The 20,840-nt window shown below is 31.8% G+C and overlaps 2 protein-coding genes across 2 annotated transcripts; both read left to right on the forward strand.

The window, feature by feature from the left end:
* The first annotated feature begins 1,861 nt into the window (after nt 1-1,861).
* Nucleotides 1,862-4,038, forward strand: LOC130999299 (gibberellin-regulated protein 14-like). The gene is made up of 4 exons (XM_057924807.1): nt 1,862-2,125; nt 2,265-2,321; nt 2,472-2,508; nt 3,553-4,038. Exons 1-4 carry the CDS (start codon nt 2,072-2,074, stop codon nt 3,831-3,833), a joined length of 429 nt encoding a protein of 142 aa, XP_057780790.1. The 5' UTR covers nt 1,862-2,071; the 3' UTR covers nt 3,834-4,038.
* A 12,323-nt stretch (nt 4,039-16,361) lies between these two features.
* LOC130999300 (calmodulin-binding protein 60 A-like) lies at nt 16,362-20,749 on the forward strand. The gene is made up of 7 exons (XM_057924808.1): nt 16,362-17,066; nt 17,475-17,553; nt 18,163-18,215; nt 18,303-18,805; nt 19,265-19,425; nt 19,499-19,702; nt 19,835-20,749. Exons 1-7 carry the CDS (start codon nt 16,846-16,848, stop codon nt 20,348-20,350), a joined length of 1,737 nt encoding a protein of 578 aa, XP_057780791.1. The 5' UTR covers nt 16,362-16,845; the 3' UTR covers nt 20,351-20,749.
* The last annotated feature ends 91 nt before the right edge of the window (nt 20,750-20,840 follow it).

The raw sequence follows: 20,840 nt of genomic DNA on the forward strand, positions 1-20,840 counted from the left end.
TTTACCTTGATGACAGAAAGAAATGAAATGGTGTGCCACGCCTCTTGGTCTAGCCGTAGTGAAGCCGATCCATCGTTGGATATCATCCCAAATTTGCTCAGTTTTTGCACATGAGAGAAAGAGGTGATCCGAGGTCTCATCTCTCAAAATACATGCATTGCAGCTTGCTTCTTCGACCGGAATGTCGACGTGTCTCTTGAGAAGGTTATGGCAGGTTGGTAATCTATTTCGCAAACATCTCCAGGCTGTCAATTTAACCTTGTGTGGTGTCGGAGCTTCCCAGATCTTAAGCAGCGCCTTGTTTGAAAAGGAATCAGATTGGGAATCGCCTCGCCTTGAAGCAATAGAACGGTATGCTGATTTTGTCGTGAACTGCCCATCCTTCGTCTCTTTCCATCTCCGCACGTCGCAATTACCTGTACTGGGAACAACAGTAGAAATAATCGTGAGCAAATTGGTGACCAAAGTTTTTTCCCATTCGAACAAGTCCCTTCTCCACGAAAAAGACCACGACCAACTCCCATTGACCCACAAACCCGACTTTTCAATGGACACAAAGGGATCAACACAGAGACGAAAAAGTCTAGGGAAGACGAAGCGGAGAGGTTTATCTCCCACCCACCAGTCAGCCCAGAACCGAGTGTCCTTACCGTTTCCCACCCGACGAGAAAGAGACCCATAAAACCAGTCCCCAACAGAGGATCCTCCCCCAGCCAAAACCTTCGGCCACCACCCACCCTTCCCCTTCTTACACGACAGCCCCCCTTCCCCCATTCAGCCTTTATGTGGGTGGAATATACTTTTACTTGTAATTTTCGTTTTTTTTTTACTTTTATGTGGTTAGTGGTTTCGTCTGCGTGTGATTATTTTCACACCTTTTAATTTATATATTCTTACTTTTTATATTTAAGAGACTTTTTCATGGCATGAGATATTCATCAAAATTACTATGTGAAGGTTCACTATTGAGAAATCCAATTTCTCATTTTTATTATCCGCTGCATTGGAAATAACTGCTTCGAGTTTTCATTTTGAATGAACACCACAAAACACAAATCATAATTTTTTTAGTTTTGGGGTCCAATTATGATTAGCTTTTTGTGGTGCTCATTAAAAATGAAAACTCGAAAAATTGTAAATTATGTAGTGTAAGAAGCAAGCCAACAAACCATATACCGAAACAAAAAAGATAAATAAAAAGAAGTAGACGCCTCATATTTTTCTTGGTTTCGGACCCCAACAACTTATTATTATTATTTTGTCAGTGAATAATTTTTATATTCAATAAATTTATGCAGTCACATTATAGTCCCCTACAAAATAGTTTAAATTATTTTTTTAAATTTATTTAATTTATTTTTTTAGTAAAAATGGGATTTAATTATTTTACTAAATTATCTATCTTGGAATACTTATTTTTATTTTTTTTTGTATTTTTATTCTAAATTTTAATAAAAATAAAAAAGTTACAAAAAAATAACTATAATATAAACAATAAATAAAATAACAAAAATCTTATTTTTATTTTTAAAATAAATTAAATAATTATTTTTTTATTTAACTAACTTGTGGATGGCCACAATGTAGCTCTTTAGCATCACTCTTTTATTTTTGCTATCTCAATTTGAATATTTTTAAAGTTCCTCTTACATTAAATTAATGCTGGATTTTTTCTATGAAAACAGTAAACATTGAGAGTTGAGTTTAAAAAATTAAATAGTTTTTTCCTTCATTAAATAATTGGACATACTATTATCTACAACTCCACCCCTTTCAAAAGGTCAATGCACTGTTTTTCTTTCATAGTATTTATTACAGAAAGTACGATATATATATATATATAGCTGTAGATATGCAGTGAGAATTTAAATTAAATAATTAATATTATGCCAGATGCCATCTATATATTAAAACTATCTTCCAAATATCTAGATATGCATATATTTGTTGGCATTAAATTCTGGGACAGGGGCATCAATGTCAACATGAAGCAAATTACTCTATAAATTCACTACCAAGAGCTGGCTGGACTTCACACCACTAAACACTTTTTCACTTGCAAAAAATACTCATGGCTTCTAAATTGCTTTTTGCACTTGCTTTCTCTCTCTTCTTGCTTTCTCAGGTAAAATATTTTTAATTTTTTAATATTATTCCTTATTTTTCCTTACATTTTAAAAATTAGATTGTTGCAAAAAAAAAAAACACCTATATACGAGTTTAATAATATTGCTAAGTTTTTATTTTTATATTTTTTCATGCAGGTTTCATCTGATTCAAAGAAGAATGAAGAATCCAGCCATGCTAGCCAAGCGTTACACGTAGTTTTATTTTTTTCTTTCATTTTTCCTCTTTTTATTTAAAAATAATATTTTTCTGTCGTGGACTAAATATGGCATATATGTATAGATCTGAATAATTAATTGTCTCTCCATTTTTCCATTTTGATATTTGGTTTATTTTCTCTTCAGGTTTTGAGCAGAGGTGACAGGAAACTAATGCATGCGGGTAAGTTGATTACTTATTTTGATCTTATTTTACAAAAAGTCTTCTATTTTTATGATATTTCAATTTTGTATTTACTTTTTTGGCTTAATTATTTATGTACAATGATGATATATTGCGTATATAAGAAGAAACATCAACTGGAAAATACAGCAAAAGATGATACAGTAGTCAGGCTATTTATGTATCTGCGGCTTTTTAATTTCTTTAATTATATATTTTTTTATAGTGTCATTTTTTTAGAATTAATCATTAACTTAGTAGTACAATTTTTTATGGCTTTAATTAATGTGTATGAATCTAGCTAGCTAGCAATGCATTAAATTTGTTGATTACTCTTTCTGTGTATTATGCTTGATTTCGAACTGTGCCAATTGAAACATTAATATTGTCCAGCTCATTATTGTGACACCTACATATTAGCATGAAATTTCAAATTATTATCTTAGTAAAATTTAAGAATAGTTAGATTCTCAATTAAGACGATGTAAAAAATCTTCCACCTTGTAATAATTCTTTTATTTTTACTTATAGGGTTTATGGCGAAAAAAGATACGAACTTTTATAAAAATTGCAATTTTTTCACTTAATTTTCAATTAAACCAAAAAATACATGAACTTATATTTTAATTGCAATTTTCACCTGAGTTTGACTTTTGTCGAATTTAGAGTTTATTCATCATATTCAAAAGCATAATACTGATCAATGTCCAGTGGAAGAAACTTATCAGGTTTAACAATTAAGTACATATTAGGTTTTGCCTTCTTAGACATCCGTATGAACTTCCGATCGATAGACTAAGCACTAATTTCGTCGGAAGTCAAATTCAGGTGAAAATTACAATTTTCATCAAAATTCGTTTTTTTTTTTTTTTTTTGCCATAACCCCTTATTTATATTGTATGTATAATTTGTATCAAAATAATTGTATCATAGCTAGACATATCAATTTTATTAAACACAACTGCATAAAAAAAATCATATTCATTGTCGATACTTGCCAAATGCCAATGACTCTGAATTATTGTCACGATACTTGAATTACAGTGCTAGACGTCTCGAAGTATTTAAAGGCTCGACTGATACCCCGAGGTGTCGCCCTCGCCCCGGCTCCAGCCCCAAAGCCTAGCCACGGGGCGGTCGACTGCGGCGGGCTATGCAAGAACCGGTGCAGCCTCCACTCAAGGCCAAATAGATGCTTGAGGGCATGTGGAACTTGTTGTGCTAGGTGCAAATGTGTGCCACCGGGGACCTTTGGCAATAGAGAAGTGTGTGGAACATGTTACACAAATATGACTACCCATGGAAATATGAGCAAGTGCCCATAATCAATCAATTAATATATGTATGGGGCCCCATTTTGCAGCTGGATCTTTTGTGGGTTTGATTTGATTGTCTTAGACTATTAGGTTAAGTTTGGTGGGACTATTTTGGTTTGGATTTAAATTATTATCATGTTTGTTGTTTTGTGTTGTCCTTGTGTAATTATCAGAGATATGTTTGAATGAGGAGTTGGGAGTATTTCTATGGCTACTACTACTATTGTGTTTTTCATTTTTACTTGGGTGTTTAAATAATTTGGTGAAATTTTTATGAGGGGTTTTATTGATGAAGGAAAATAGTCATTTTATGTAGCATTTAAATAGTTATCTTTTATTTTTCACACTGATTAAATTCTTTAAAAATGTATATAATTATTCTATTTCATATCCATATTATTGCTCTACATATCATTTTCAGTTTTGACAAATTAAAAAATTGAACTATAATCCAAAAACGAATAGAGAATTAATTAATTTAATGGGAGGATAGTGTACCACATTTGATGATCACACTTTGTATATTCCACTTTCATGTCTTCATTTTTTATTTCCTTTCATGTTTTTTTCTTTAATTTCAAATTTATATGCTTTCATTTAATTATGTTTTTATTAACAAAGGTTTATTTCATTCAATTAGAGTATATAATCTTTTTTATCATTTAATTTTACTTTTATTGATTAATATAATTTCAAAATAAAACTAAAGCATACAAAATATTGACGAATAATTTCACTTTTATTGATTAATAACACAAGTCATTTAATAAATTCAAAGTTAAAGTATATACATTATTTTATCTGAATTAATACGTAGTGGCATATGATGACACACACAAAATTTAATTTATTGCTGAAGTATATAATTGAGCTGGGGGTTGTTAAATGCTTTAATGAAAATAATTATACATTCGGTTGAATCTTGAAGAATCAAAGCTGAATAAGTGAGACAAATTTTCATGGTTAAATCTGTGAAAGTTTTCAATTAATGGTCGACAAGATGAGGCCATGGCCATCTATGAATTAATTTCATATCCATTATGGGCGTGGGTTACAAGATTATTTATCACTTATCACAGTCGATATTTCTAGAAATAATTAAATAGATAGGTTGTACTTGACCCATCTCAAATATTTAGTCTATTTAATATTCATTTTGGGATTTTTCGATTTATACAGTTTTATTATTATCTTTTGTGGCCAATTACAAATATGTCTGGTGGTTTTGAAATTTAATTTACATTAAATTATTGTGAGTCTTGATTGAATAATTTAGTTTTCAAAAATAACTTTTATTTCACTTGACAAGGTAGAGTGGACCAAGTATTTGGGACAAGGGGTATCCTTTATTGTAAAAAATTAGGTTAATATCATTAACTATTTATTTTTCTTTCATATTGATTTTGATAAATTTATTGATTTAATAGAAATTTAAAATGGAGTTATAAGGATAAAATAGTACAATCATAATTATTTTTATTTAATTTTTAAACATAAATGGTTATAGAGAAAAAATTGAGGGCTGTGTTTAATGTTACTCAATTTAGTATTTTTTTTTTGGGAAAGGTAATTTTTTTATTTTTAAATACTGAAAAAACAATTAATGCTTCCCACTTCTAGGAGGAATTCTAGTTTCTAGCCCATTCAGTTTCCAAGCTTTTGTGACATCTAAAACTACAAAAGCCCAATAAGGTATTTAATTAGATACATATTGGCAAAATTCGAGATTGTTTCTCTTTTTTATTTATAAAAATCAGAAATTCAAATGCGCCTCTTCGTTGAATTTTAAAGTTGCCGTGCTTTTGAAATCTGAAGAGTTGTTTATTTTTTTTTAAGAAACCACTGAAGAGTTGTTATTATATTTTTATACTTTCATAATTATGAATTACTATAACATAATGAAAGCTTAGTAATTTCAAGTTTAATTTAAGCTTTAGCATTCATTTTTTTTCTTGTATTAATACTAGCTTAAAATTGAGTTTAATCTATAAATTGATCGTTTTATAAAAATTTGGAACTTAGATTTAAACATATGATGGAACTTACAACAATGTGAATTTCATTAAATTTAACTGGCACTGCACTTTGAATTTAGATTGTTTGAAAATTTAGAACTTAAATTTACATTACTTAACTTTTGAAGTGAAGTATAACTTTATTAACAAAAGCTAAAATGCCATATACTTTCTTTTTGTTGGATAAGTAAATTTTAAAGTTTGATATGACATCGTGTGATAATAAATTCGAACTTAAGATATTTTGCTTCAAATTCTATCTCTAGACTAACATATATGCACACTGCAAACATCATATTTTAATTTAAGATTCTTATTTTTGAGTATGTAATTTGATTTTCTAAACTTTATAGTCCAATAATGGCCCCTTTAGCTCGGAGTTCAATTAGGGTTGCCATCACAATACTATGAGTCCATATATAATTAAAAAGACCAAAAACTTCATACTTATATGTTGACTCAAAATTACAAAAATAATAGAAGTAACATCTAAACTAAAAATTTATTCGAAAACATTCCAACGACGAAGACTTTCTTAGTTAGTAGAGAAATTGGGTTCAATCGTCACTATGACGGTAAATGAGTCGAGTCGAATACTAACAAGTTCGAATTCAACTTGTTTAAATATTCGAGTTCGAGCACGATTCGAGCTTGATTCGAGCTTCTATCATGTTGATCGATCTCGGCTAGTCACTCATTTACCGAGTTTAAGCTCGGTTCGAGCTCGGTTTGGACGATGCTTGATAATGTCGAATTGCTTGAGCTCGACTCATTAATTAGATGTTCGTATATATAATGTTCAAGCTTGAACTCGTTAAAAATTTAATAAAAGTTTCTTATTTAATATGTTGCTCGAGCTCGATTTATTTAAAGCTCATGCACTAATTCGATAGAAAGCTCTACTAAAGGCTCGTGAACATGCTCACAAATATGTTCACGAACAATCGAATTCGAACGTGTTCGCGAGCTCAACGAGCCGAGTGCTGGCTCGAGCTCATTTACTATCGAATCGAGCTACGCATGAACTTTTTCCGAATCGAATTTCGAATAGCTTGCGAGTAGCTCTGTCAATCCTAATCATCACCGTCACTCTTCACCTAACTCCCCCCAAAAAACCTTATATTATTACAATTAATCACGATTTATTTTCTCTTTAAAGTTGCTTTTTCGAGCCGTATATAATTAGGTCAGCCGCCTAATGCAGAAAAGAGAACACATATATAATGAGTAGAAATTGAGATGGACACGACTCAAGTTGATACATATATTTTCTTTCTTTCTTTCTTTCTTCTTTTTCCTTTGTATCAAAAAATGATAGATAGATATATATATAAAGTAAAATAATTTAAGATACATACATACACGATCAAGTTAAACAGAGAATTATTATATATTTCATTTTGAACAAATCTATACATTTTACGAACAGATCAAAATAAGTAACGAACAGACGTATTTGGTAAAAAAAGATAAAAACTCGTCAAACCTGGGGCAAATTACTGTTCATGCGGTACATTGATTTGTTCATCAAATTTATACATATGTTCGTTTTTGTTTCACGATTCTCTATTATCTAAATATTTAGCATTCCCTGTTTAACTTTTCTCCATACAGGGAAGGGCTAAAATAAGAGCATTTCTTAAGATATAAAATAAGAATCATTTTCAGCCCATAGATCATCAAGATCTACGGTTGATGTGTAATCTTGTTGGATGGATTTATGGTTCTGAGTTCGAATTAATCCCAAAGGTAGCAAAAATTTATTTTCACAATTCATACCTTTATACAGCGAATTCATACGTGTTATACATAAAATTCATACATTAAAAATTGCTCTTATTTCTTATTTTAAGAGGTGCTCTCACAGTAGCCCACTCCTCTCCATACACACATATATATGTAAATGGTAATTACGGGTCATCTAAACTGACCACACATGTAGCATATAGATTCCCTAGAAAACACTACATAATATATCTATATATACAGAAAAAAAAAATGTGTAGAGATAAAAAAAAAATTGTGAATGTAAGTTGGGAAATTTGCTAACAAGTCTCTGTCTAATTAGCTAGCTAGAGTGAGCCGTTTGCTCATGTGGTTGACACCAGAACAAATCACATGGTGTCATTGTACAATTTATCAATTATGATGATGTTGAATGGTGGTATCATTTTGTAATGAATCATTAAATGTCATCTACTTAAACTCTATTAATTTTTAAAATAGTTTTTCGTTGTCATCAGAAACTACATCCAATAGTTTTTGGTATGTGTTTGGATAAACTCCCCGCTCTCATACTAGTTCGCAAACCACACAAAGATATAGGTCGGTACATAGGCTCTTACCCTATAGAAATGTTCGGGACGGATCTAGAATTTGTCGATAAAGGGGACTTCGCAAATTAACCACACAAAGACGAGGTAAATTAATGACACAAAATAGGTCGCTATATAGGCTCAAACCCTATATATAGTTTATATATAGGGTCTGAGCCTATGTAGCGACAGAAGCGGATCTAGAATTTGTCGATAAAGGGGGCTGAATTTGAAGGTATCGCACGGAGGTTCGAGGGCGGTAGCCCTCGGGTCAAAATTTTTTGGACAGTCAGTACAATTTGTTTTTGTGACTAACAAGAATTTTAATGGACTTAAGATTAAAAATCTGTCACATAATATAATAAATAGTTGTACTCTTTTTATTGATTCGATACATTAAATTCATATAAAGAGCTACATCTATGCATAATTTTAAAAAATAATGCATATTCTATAAAAATAAACTATATGCATGTTCAAGAACTTTTATCATTTTTGAAGACAGGACTGGGCTATGTAGATTTAAGCTAAATATATTCAATATATATAGAAAAAATGTTTGGGGCATAGAAACGTAGATAAGATTCGAACCTTAATATGTTTTTACTAAATATTTTTTTTTTTTTTAAATTCATATGATGTACCCTAGAAATTTATATGTATGTACATCATATATAATAGCTATATATGAATATATAAATAATAATTTTATATAGATTTTGATACGTTGGAGTTGGAGAAAATCTCTAGATTAAATAATTCATAGTGTTCTTGAAAATTTGCGAAGCACGTTATGCTGTAAAATAATGATTTGGGATAACCACCACTTACCAATGGGATAGGTGTCATTCGAAACCAATGGTGGAGGAATTTATAGTACTTTTTAAAATTTTATTACATTCAAAGAAAGAAAAAACACACTCACACACTCATTTTTTAGGTGACTCGAACCCCCGATGTATTGGTTGGAAAACGTCTTCATCATCAATTAAAATCTCAGGAATTTATAGTATAGTATTATTTTTATCACTCATTAATTATTTTATTTTAATTTTTTGTAAATTTGTTCTCACTCTCAACATTCATCTAACAAAAATTGCATGAAAGTTGTTACTTAATAAACACTCGATTGAAGTTTATTAAGTGTATTAAATAATCGTTCAGGTTCATTATTATTATTACTATTTGATTCCAAATGAATTAAGATCCTCACTCGATTAGGGAAAACATCAGAATAACATAGACAAGAAACCCTAGATTTCTCAAACTTATTTTGTGTTATGACGAGATAGTTATGATCGATATATTAATACTTAAATTATCTGTGTTGTGGAGATAAATCAATTCTCCAAATAAAATGAATCAAACAGTTCAATTTATTTTTTTCAAAAAACTAAAATTGAAAATGAGATTATTAAGTCGACAGCATTTCGTAGCGTAACATTTTACGATTGTCAGTGTCAGGAAGATCACCAAAAAAACAAAAGAGATAAACGAAAAAAAAAAGAGGAAACTTCGTAGAAGCTACAATGCTTTTGTCACTTTTAGAGACGCTATTATTTGCTATTTTCTGTTACATTATTTTCTTGTTAAATTTCTTAATAATAATAATACAAGGAATTTTATGATATACAAAAATAATAACCGGGATTAGTAATTACCAAGTCGTACATGTTATTTTTATCAAATAAGTAATTGAATGACCTAATCTTAAAATGAACTATCGATTAAAAACCATAAAATAGAAAACAAAACACTAATGAACAAAAGAGTACTTTAACATATTTTGTATTCCCAACTAATTTTATTTTCTATCAAATTCCCCCACTTTTTAGCATTTTCTAAAAATTACCATGTTATACAAAATCTGACGATAGAATGAGAAGTCGCCTCATTAGATTTTTAGGATTCTAAGGTAGAAACTTTTTTTCAACCCCATCCAATAAGACGACGTTGTTCCACTTAAGAATTTGATAATGTGGCTCATCATACCATCACATTTTGTATAGTGAGATATTTTTTTTAAAATCGCTGAACATCGAGAGCTTTTTAAATAGAAAATGAAAGTTTGAGATTTTTTGAAAAATGCTAAAAGTTGAGAACACAAAATATGATTTACCCTTACTATAATATGTGAAATGAAATTCTTATACAAGAAAGAAAGAAAAAAAAAACTTAAAAAATCTTTAAAAGCAAAAGAACGCAATTGAACCTTATTAAAACCTCTCCGGAGAAAACCTATTGGAAAAAACCACAACAAAGGAAAAAGACTATCATTTTTTTTAGGGAGAAAAAAAAGACTATCCCTTATTCCTTACTATAATATACATATCAATTACCCTTCGAAATGAATTAAAGGATCTTCATATAGTCTTCAAATAATGATGGTAAAGAATATGCGTATGATTAATTTTTAACATGCCTAATAATTAATTAATAATGGTATCTAATACTTCTTTCAATAGACGTGTCTAATTGTTAATAAGTGGGCAATATTTTAGTGTTATCTTATTTGTATATATATGCATGTGAAAAACACATCCTACCTAGTTAGGCAAATATCATTCATCGTTTTACCTAACTCAAACTATTGAATTAATTATGCTACGTGTTTGTTTGGTACAATATTGTACATCAAATTGACAATAATAGAAATCTATAAATCAAATTGTTTCAATACTTTATAGTAACTAATTTACTCTATTTTTCATCTTCAGTTCTTCTGTACCTGCACACACATTTTTATCCATTAATTAATTAATCCTCAAAAATTTTATTGTTTGTATATTAAGATCAAACTTTATAAATATAAGTAAACACCGAAAACATAAATCGTGGGGATTTAATTAATATTCTAATTAATGAACAAGTCTAAAAACAATTTAAAAACAAGTAGGTACGTGTAGTCGTTCAATGGGAAAATTTGTCGGGCTAAAGTTGAATACATACAAGTTATTAAAGAAAATCAAGTACTTATTTGTATTTTTCATATAAGTTGAATTTGTTGTACAAATTAAATTATACTCCATATATATTTAAATTCATAGCTATTCTTTTTTTGAATTAGAAATACAAGAGATATCTGAATATAATCAATTATGCAACTCGTACGCAGGCGGCCGCGGGACCTCAACACCACGCAACTGTGGGAAAGCTACACCGCACACAGGCGATAATACAATACCACCTAAAAGTGGGAAAACAACACCAAACCACACAACTGCGACGATAATATAACACCACCTAAAAGTGAGAAAACACCGCATGCAGGCGGGAACCACACAACTGCGGCGGTAATATAACACCACTTAAAAGTGGGAAAACACCACATGCAGGCGGGATTGAACCAAATACCTCTCACAAGAGAGAGTCTTTGAATGCCTCAACTTTATCACTAGAGTAAGGTGTCATTTACAAATCCAAAGCTATTCTTAAAAAACCTATACATCAATAGTCATCAGAGTTATGATCATTCGATTGAGGTCCAACCAAACTGATAAATATACATGCATTTATATATATTTTAGGTTTAAAACATAGTCGAATTTTTTAAATTGGATTATAAATTGAATAATGGAGAGATAAATCCAAACAATATTTTTAATAATTTAAATTCGAATTAAAAAGTTACCGTGAGACTAAAGTTGAGAATATTTTAAAAAAAAATTATCTGGTATTTGAGTTCGTTTTTTTTACGAGAAACCTTATTGTACTGTTTATTAGGACTTGACGAGGACTGCATGTGCAAACATGCATGCTTTTCTTGTCCGAATGAATGAATACATAATTATTAAAATACATATAAACTTGTCTATATATATACTTATGTACTTTTCGAAAACTTCGGATATGACCGGTCTATGATTTAATAATAATGGAGTGGTTTGGGCCATGACACTCTTGTTCTATTATATATATATAGAACTCTCACGAATAACTGAGTTATTCGTTTTCATTCACGGTATAATTGGAATTAATTAAAACAAATTATATGATTAAAACAAGTGTCTTTGATATTCAAAACCAATCTCTGAATAGATTTCTAATTAACTTGATTAAACCTAGCTATTTAGATAATATTATATGGTCGAAACACAAATGCAAAAAATTATGTTCATAGTACTCACTCTGTCCATGAAATATTTTTTTTTAAGAGGCCGAAAAAGAAATAAGAAGCTCTTGATGGCTCTATGGTGTTGTACTACTTGGCTTATTTGGAAAATGCGTAATGAGAGTAGATTTGAGAACAAAAGATGGGAGAGTGCAAACTTGCTTGGAGAAATCAAAGCTAGAGTGTGGAGTTGGGGTAGAATTTTTGGTTTTGTTAATGATGGAGTTGGGATTCATAGGTGGATGTCGAATGATGAATCCCCGATGATGTTGTAATCTTCTTGGTACTACTGGTGCCTTTTCGTTCTATAATATTTACTTTCCTTATCAAAAAAAAAAAAAAAAGAGCATGGACACGAATTCTAAGTAAAATAAGTTGTGTAAATGAGTGGATAAGAGGTCCCACATAAATTTTTAAAAAAATGATGATAATTATGAGATTATTTTCAAAAATAGTAAATCTAATGTGTACAAATACATGAAAATTGTAAAAGCAATAATTAATTGAAGGGAAAAGATTTTTGGACACCAGGTGTCTTAGACACCTTCATAAAATATCGGCTTTTGCTTCATATTTAATTAGACCGATTTTTTGCTATTTAGTGATTTGTCTAAAATATCATTTTCAAAAATATATTCAATCGATTTTGTTATTATTTTCGATTTTTATATATTTTTTAATATTTTAGACAAATCACTAAATAACAAAAAATCGGTCAAATTAAATATGAAGCAAAAACCGATATTTTATGAAGGTGTCTACGACACCTGGTGTCCAAAAATTACTCCCCTTGATTGAATTTCGTCACTTATAATATTCAAATCCTTATAAGATTCAAATCCTGAGCCGTAAATTCATTCAACAAGCCATATCCGTAGATCTTTATAATTTAAAGATCGAAAATAATTTATATTTTATACAATATATATACCTAACTCATTTGAACCGCTCTCTATATACACAAACATAAACAAATATAATAAAATTAATCTTATTTATAATGTTCCCAATAAAATTATTCATATTTCCACCCCAATATAATACATATTGTTTTAAATAGACTATGTCAAACATATGCCCGTCCTCGGCCGGAGGAAGAACAACTTTATAACAATATTATTAAATTAAATATAAAAACAATTCTTACGTAAGATTACATCGATTTTTATTAATCAAATTGAATTTGTAAATATTGGAAGTTATTAATGTTAGGAATTTCCCAAATTAGTCTTTTGTCCAAATTGGTAAGTGATGTAGCTTTGCTGCTAGTAACAACGACATTTCGATAATATATTTTCCTTTATTTTAAATTCATTTTCGAGAATCAAAATTATTGGTTCTTATCCCCTTCCGATCTTAGCTGCAGCCGTCATTTACAATTGTACTGTTTCAAATAATTTCATTTTTTAATATTGGTGAAATTTGAATTCACAACGGCAAGCTAGAATTTGATAAATACTCCCTCCGTCCCTGAAATGGCTTCCTCTTTGGGGACGGCACGAGTTTTAATAAAAAGTTGTAAAGTGTATTGATAGTGGAGAAAAAGTGATATAATTATTATTGGAAGGTGTGAAAAGTGTTATAATTAGTATTGGGAGTGGTGAAAAGTGAAAAGTAAGAATAAACAAAGTATTATTAGTGGTGGGGTAGGTTTCCAAAAATGGAAAGAAAGAAAGAGGAAGTTATTTGGGGGACGTCCCAAAATGGAAAAAGAGGAAGTTATTTTAGGGACGGAGGGAGTATTAGTAGATGAGAAAATTAGCACTTCCATAGTTTGTTAATCAAAAGATTGGAGGGATCTTGTTAGGAATTTGCATTTGAAATTAATGGTTTCTCGACACAATATTATAGAAAAGTAAATTATTGAAATGCAGATTTCTATGTATTTTTAGATGGACTCATGCATATTATAATTAAGGGGTTATGGTAAAAAAATACTCGAACTTTGAATGTATTTTCTGGCTTAATTGAAAGTTCAAGTGAAAATTATAGTAACTTTTTCTAAAATTCGTGTATTTTTTGACCATAACCTCTATAATTAAATCTTAATTATTAATAATAAATACTCCATCCGTCCATAATTTTTTTGACACATTTTGGATGACACAAGTTTTAATAAAATGTGAGAAAAATTGTTAGTGGAGCAAGAGTCTCACTTTAAATGTGAGTGAGAGTGTGTGAACCTTATTATTATAAATGGAAGTGATAAATTTTTTGTGGACGGACAAAAAAGAAATTGTGACAAATTTATTATGGACGGAAGGAGTTAGTATTAACTATGAATTAATAACTCTAAATTATTAATCCCTAACTAACTACTATTGGTTAACAATTAATTTATTATGGACGGAAGGAGTTATTATCTATTATAACCAATAGTGATCAATACTTAATTAATTGTTAGTTGCAGCCGTTCCCACAGCAAAGTTTTCTCTAAAAAAGTAATGGCGTGATGAAATAACATTATTTTAACATATGATATTGAAAAAAATAAAATAAAAATCATGGCCTGAAATGGCATTAATCAGGTCTTCGTAGTTGCTACGACCAAGGCAAATAGGAGCTTCGCTCACCCCACAAAAAGAATAATAAAAAACGTTTCAGATATCCAATGATTTGAATATAATAGTAACTTTTTTAATAAAATAGTATTCTCTCCGTCCCGCCCAAGATGCTACATATTCCTTTTCGGGCCGTCCCAACGAAGATACTACATTTCTATATTTGGCAAAAATAAGGAATTTTAAACACTTAATTAACATTAATTAAGTATTTCTTTATTACATTCTCCCTCTTACTTTATCACTTTATTATCTTTTTTTCTTACTTTATCACTTTCTCTCTCCTACTTTATCACTTTATTATTACATACTTAAAACATTAATCTACAACTCCTTAAACCCCGTGCCGAAAAGCAAATGTAGCGACTTGGCCGGGACGGAGGGAGTATTAAAGTATTAGAGAATATAAATTAAATAGACAATACATACTATACTATACAATATTCCATCGAGATACGTAAGCTCCCATGCTGACCAAGTGGGCTCCACGCGCTTTCGGTGACTCCACGTCTTTTTAAGCGTGAATATTTGAATTTCGAATCAAATTTTTGTTTAATTTAAATTAACTAGAAAATTCACATTTCAAAGAAAATAAATTTGATCCTAACCGAATTATTCACGAATTTGAATCTGAATATTTATCAAATCCTATTCGAACTAATTTTTTAAAATATAGTACTCTTTTTTCTCACAAAAATATAATTTTTTAAAATCATTTTGTATAGTTCATAGAAGCATCTCTTTATATTTTTACACACCATTTCAATACATTTTTTTTTTCTTTTTATAAGATGAGAATCATTTTTTCACTCACAATATATTTTTATCGGGATGAATTATACTGAAAATGTTATCTTTCGTGAGAAATGAGAATGATTGTATAAACCAGTATATAGTATTACATAAGCTACATTATAATACTGGACAAAAATTTACCCGGGTTCGAATCATGAAGGGAGCGAAAATTTTATCAAATTAATTGAATTTCGTTATGCAGTCATTACAAGTAACTTATGCAAATTACAAACATCTTATGCAACATATATATTGACTTATGCAGTCATTCTCCATTCTCACCACATTTGATCTTCTCCCTATTTTTATCTAATATTTTTAAAATCCATGTAACTTGCATGTTGTTGTGAGATTGAGGAAATATATTATACTCTCTCCGTCCACGAAATAACTTCCTAGAAGGGAGTGACACATATTTTAAGAAAAAAATTGTTGAGCGTATTGAGAGTAGAAAAAAGTTATCGAGTTTATTGAAAATAATGAAATTGTATTTCAATAAATATTGAGAACAATGAAAAAATGAAAAGTAAGGATAAATGAGACATTTATAAGTGGTGAGGTATAATTAAAAAATAAGTAGAAAATTCTTTTGAACGATCTCGAAAAAGTAAAATAGGAAGTTCTTTCGTGGACGTAAGAGTATATTATAAATATGATTTTGTTTCTTTTTTTAATTTTAAATTAAAGTATAATCGAAATTATTTGAAAGTCTTAAAGTATGAACAAAACTCAATCAAATCAAAACAAAAAATTCAAAAAAATCATATATGAACATGAGAACATCCACGCCGTTACACAACAAACCGCCTCACACTTAAATTAAATTCGTAACCAAATATTCAAATTTCGAGTACTTTACTCATTCCATTGCCACCACACCACCACTCGCATAATTCCTTCATTAACCCTTCAAACTCCATCAAAATCACCCCATAATCAGCTAATTACCAATATTTTCTGGCAAATTTCATAATCCCATTTCCGAAATCACTCGTGATCGCACCTCTGAATCCAGCCCACCTGTAAAAATCGAATCTTTTTTTGTTTGTTTTACCGCCCTTCCATCCCCTCAAAATCCCAAATAGAGAAAACATCCAAACCAATTTAACTCGCCAGTAACGTGCAGATGATATTTCTGTTGTAAATCGTAGCTGTTTTTTTTTTTTTTTTGGTTGTATTATTTTCCTAGAATAATCATTTAAATTTTCGTCGTAGGACCACCGGATGTTTGGTCTTTTGGTTCCCCCAACTAGCAAATTTGCTTCTGATTCTCTCATTCAGGCACCCGTGATTATTATATTTGCAGATATACACTCATATATAGTTACACACAGTGCCCAATTTTCATCAATTTTAAAGCTCAAGATGTCTCATAAGCGGCATGGACGGGAAGAAGGCGGTTCCATCGATGAGAAGCGTTTGAGGAAATCTCATTCTTTTAGAAGGTAGTTTGATCGCTCAATAAAAAAGTTGATCGTTTTTAGGCACATGATCTTTTTTTATTATTTTGATGTTATGGAAAATAATTAGTTTTGGGGTTGATCGATTTGGAGTTTTGATTGAGGATAAGATTACATCTCAAAACTGGATGGATTTCAGCTTAATACAGTTTGAACTTGGTTTAGGGAAATGGTTGATCTTCATTATTGTGTTAACAAATTTTTAGGCACATGTTTTTTTTTTTGGGATGTTGTGGAAAATTAGTTACTGTGGTGATGAGAAGAGTGAAATGAGCTAAAATGGTATCTTCAAGGCCATGTTTATTGATCTTTATATTGGTTTTCGTCTGAGCTTTCGAAAGTAGAAGGATGTTTACTATGCTGATTCTCTGCTTTTTTGGCGACTTCTCATAGTGTAGTGCTGGAAGTGATCAACTTGATCCGAATGCAAAACCTCATGAACCCGCTTCTGGAGCCTCTGATTCGTCGAGTTGTAAGTGTAATTGAGACGTTTTCTTTACAAATATCGGTAGTTTACTTAGTCTTTTGATGGTTTCTTGAATTTTAGTGTCTCATATTCTATTTGTTGTAAGCATGTAACTTGGATCACTTGATTTCTTTGTTGTGTAAATTGGTTTAGGCGATGAACCCTTCGTTGAAAGACCCCGTTTTGGCTGCTATTCGGAAAGAAAAGAGATGCTGTGATCTTGTTTACTTTGTCTTTTGATGGTTTCTTGAATTGTAGTCTCATATTCCATTTGTCTATAAGCATATAACTTGGTCACTTGATTTCTTTGTTGTGTAAATTGGTTTCGGTGATGAACCCTTCGTTGAAAGATCCGTTTTGGCTGCTATTTGGAAAGAAAAGAGATGCTGTGATCTTGTCTTGAGTTTCGTTTGTTTTAGTGTCTGAAATTGTGTTGATCTTTCTGCACGCCTCGATTAGATATCTATATTAGTATCATTACGTACATGAAGTTTATGCTCGATTACTTCTAATATAAGTAGGCTATCTAGTACTATTTCTTTTTCCAGGCACAGGTTCTGATTGATGAAGGACGACGTTTACTAATATTTAGTTTGTTTCGACTCGAGCTCTCAGGTCAAGGAGGAAGTGGACTCAGCGTTGAGAAAATATATAGTTAGTGTTAAACGGTATGCCAGCAGGCCTCGGTTCAAAGTGACAATTTTGTTGATCGGGATTTTTCACTATTCATACACCGTTTGGATCAAATTTTGCAGGAATTCAGGGAAAGACGCGTGCTCTTCTGATTCAAAGAGTTTACAGTTACAGCTGCAGTTGAAATTTTTAAATGCTATATCTCTTCCTGTTTTCACTGGGACTCGTATCGAGGGAGACGGTGGCACCAGTGTGGAATTGGCTTTAGTTGATGTGCATACCGGTGAAGTTGTTTCTAATGGTGCTTGGTCCTCTGCAAAGGTGGAAATAGTAGTCCTCGAAGGAGATTTTGATGGTGACGAGGGAGATATTTGGAGCGTAGAAGAGTTTGCAAACAATGTAGTGAGAGAACGCGAAGGCAAGAAGCCTCTTTTAACGGGAGATGTGATCTTGACCCTTAACAATGGCACGGGATCAGTAGGTGATATTTCGTTTACGGATAATTCAAGCTGGACAAGAAGTCGTAAGTTCAGACTGGGGGCTAGATTGCTAGATGACGTTGGCGGTCTCAGAATACGAGAGGCCAGATCGGATCCCTTTGTCGTCAGGGATCATCGTGGAGAATGTGAGTTCACTTCTTAGCCCTTAGATTTCTCTTAATGCCTAATTAAGAGAGTAATTAACTTCAAGCTTTGTTTTTTTTCCAAATAGTTTCCACTACTTAGCTTATTAATCAGTAATGCTTGACCCCTCTAATATGTGATTATAATTTACTATTTTGGTATATATTCAGACTTAATTTACTCACACATACTATAAATTACTGAAACTTTAGGAGCTGAGAAAAAAAAAATTGATATCTGGAATGTGGATATATGGCTTGTATATATTCTGTTAATTATATAGAGATTGAAATTGCTAAGATAGTTTGCCTTCTTTATTGCCATTGCTGTGCATTCTTTATGACTGATGAAACTGGAAATACACGAGTAATATACGCGGATGTGTATAGTTTGCAACGATAGAGTGAGTATCGGGGCCGTGTTGGTTGACCTATTTTCTTTTCGTATTTGCCGTTTCGAAGTATACAAGAAGCACCATCCGCCGTCTCTGACTGATGAAGTTTGGCGGCTGGAGAAAATCGGAAAAGATGGAGCTTTTCACAAGCGCCTGAGCAAGGAAGGAATCCGGACCGTGCACGACTTCCTGCTCTTGCTCTCGTTAGACCCCACAAGGCTTCGAAACGTAAGCACACCATCAAACTCATCTTGTATTCATATTAATGAGATATGTTTCTTAAAATTTGAAATTCCTGCAGATCCTCGGCAATGGTATGTCCGCTAAGAAATGGGAAGTCACGATGGAGCATGCTCGGACATGTGTACTCGACAAAAAGCTCTACTTGTACAACACCACGTCTCCGGGGCAGAATGGTGTTGTTTTCAATGTAGTCGGGCAAGTGGTCGGGATATTCTCCGATGGCCAGTACGTGGCCTCTGATAAGCTGTCCGATGAAGAAAAGGTCGCTTTTTTTTTTCATCATGCGATTTACTTCACAATGAAGCACAGTTCAGTTGGTGGGATGCTTCCCCTCCAACCATTATACGACGAAGCACTGATCACACTGTAAATTGCATTTCTATGTTGATTTCAGGCAGATGCTCATCAGTTGGTTACCTCTGCATTCAGATATCACGAGAAAATCGTCATCATAGACGAATCGTCCCTTAATATGCCTAGCTCCTCGCCTGGCGTATCCAATGCCGAGCCTTCTTCAAGCTTGCTCTCAGAGGGTAGCTACCAGCAAGATTCAACAACTTCTCAGAGCATGAGCAGATCAACCTACTCACAGCTAGTAGCTTCGTCCCCGGACTTTATGCAATCGTTTTACCCCTTTGGAGCTTCCAATAGCTTCGACTATTACCTGCCCGGTATTGATCCGATGGAGATCAGGTACGACCAATCTTTAGGTTTCCCTAGTCAGGTCGCAGACACCTCAATCTGCGACACTGATGCCATGGCCCGGTATTTTGAGCCGGATTGTTCTTTACGGAGTCCCAACGCGGCAGTATCTGCCGAAAGAACTCATAAAGGGTGGAAATTTTTGGCCTGTGTGTTGAGATGGAGATTCTCGGTGAAGAGAATCGTGTCTAGGAAGAGCCGGTGCTAGGTCGATTTCTTGATGCCGTGACACTAGGCGTATTCATTTATCGAACGCTATGTTTGCCCGATAGTTAAATTGATCTGCCCGACTAGACGTTGCGTGCAGTTATGTTTTCTTTTATTAAAGGAGGATCAATAATGGTTCCCTATTTTCTCTCCTGCGACTCGAATCTCCCAACCTATTGGTTAGAGGGGGAGCCTCTTATCGATTAAGCTGCACTTATTTGTTGCTGCGTGCAGTTCTGTTATGTATAAAGTTGTTAGTGAAATGGCCATTCATTTATTTAGGGGGTTGAAGGTGAAAAGGTTTCTACTACATATTTTGTATAAAAACGATTGGTTATGAGCCAGTTATGAATATTCCATTGCAAAAGTTAATGTATTATTCTACTATATAGTTGCATAACTGCAATAGTCTGTTTACATTGATGATGCTTGAGCAATTATGAATGAAATCAATATACTACAAACAATGTACTCTGTTGAGTATTTGATGC

This window comes from Salvia miltiorrhiza, chromosome 8, assembly GCF_028751815.1.
Source record: "Salvia miltiorrhiza cultivar Shanhuang (shh) chromosome 8, IMPLAD_Smil_shh, whole genome shotgun sequence".
Classification (NCBI taxonomy): domain Eukaryota; kingdom Viridiplantae; phylum Streptophyta; class Magnoliopsida; order Lamiales; family Lamiaceae; genus Salvia; species Salvia miltiorrhiza.

Coding starts and splice junctions, on each gene's coding strand:
- LOC130999299 (XM_057924807.1), top strand. CDS start 2,072: ATGGCTTCTAAATTGCTTTTTGCACTTGCTTTCTCTCTCTTCTTGCTT. Junction 2,126..2,264: donor CTCTCTTCTTGCTTTCTCAG/GTAAAATATTTT, acceptor TTTTTCATGCAG/GTTTCATCTGATTCAAAGAA. Junction 2,509..3,552: donor CAGGAAACTAATGCATGCGG/GTAAGTTGATTA, acceptor CTTGAATTACAG/TGCTAGACGTCTCGAAGTAT.
- LOC130999300 (XM_057924808.1), top strand. CDS start 16,846: ATGTTTGGTCTTTTGGTTCCCCCAACTAGCAAATTTGCTTCTGATTCT. Junction 17,554..18,162: donor AGCCTCTGATTCGTCGAGTT/GTAAGTGTAATT, acceptor TCGAGCTCTCAG/GTCAAGGAGGAAGTGGACTC. Junction 18,216..18,302: donor TATATAGTTAGTGTTAAACG/GTATGCCAGCAG, acceptor CAAATTTTGCAG/GAATTCAGGGAAAGACGCGT.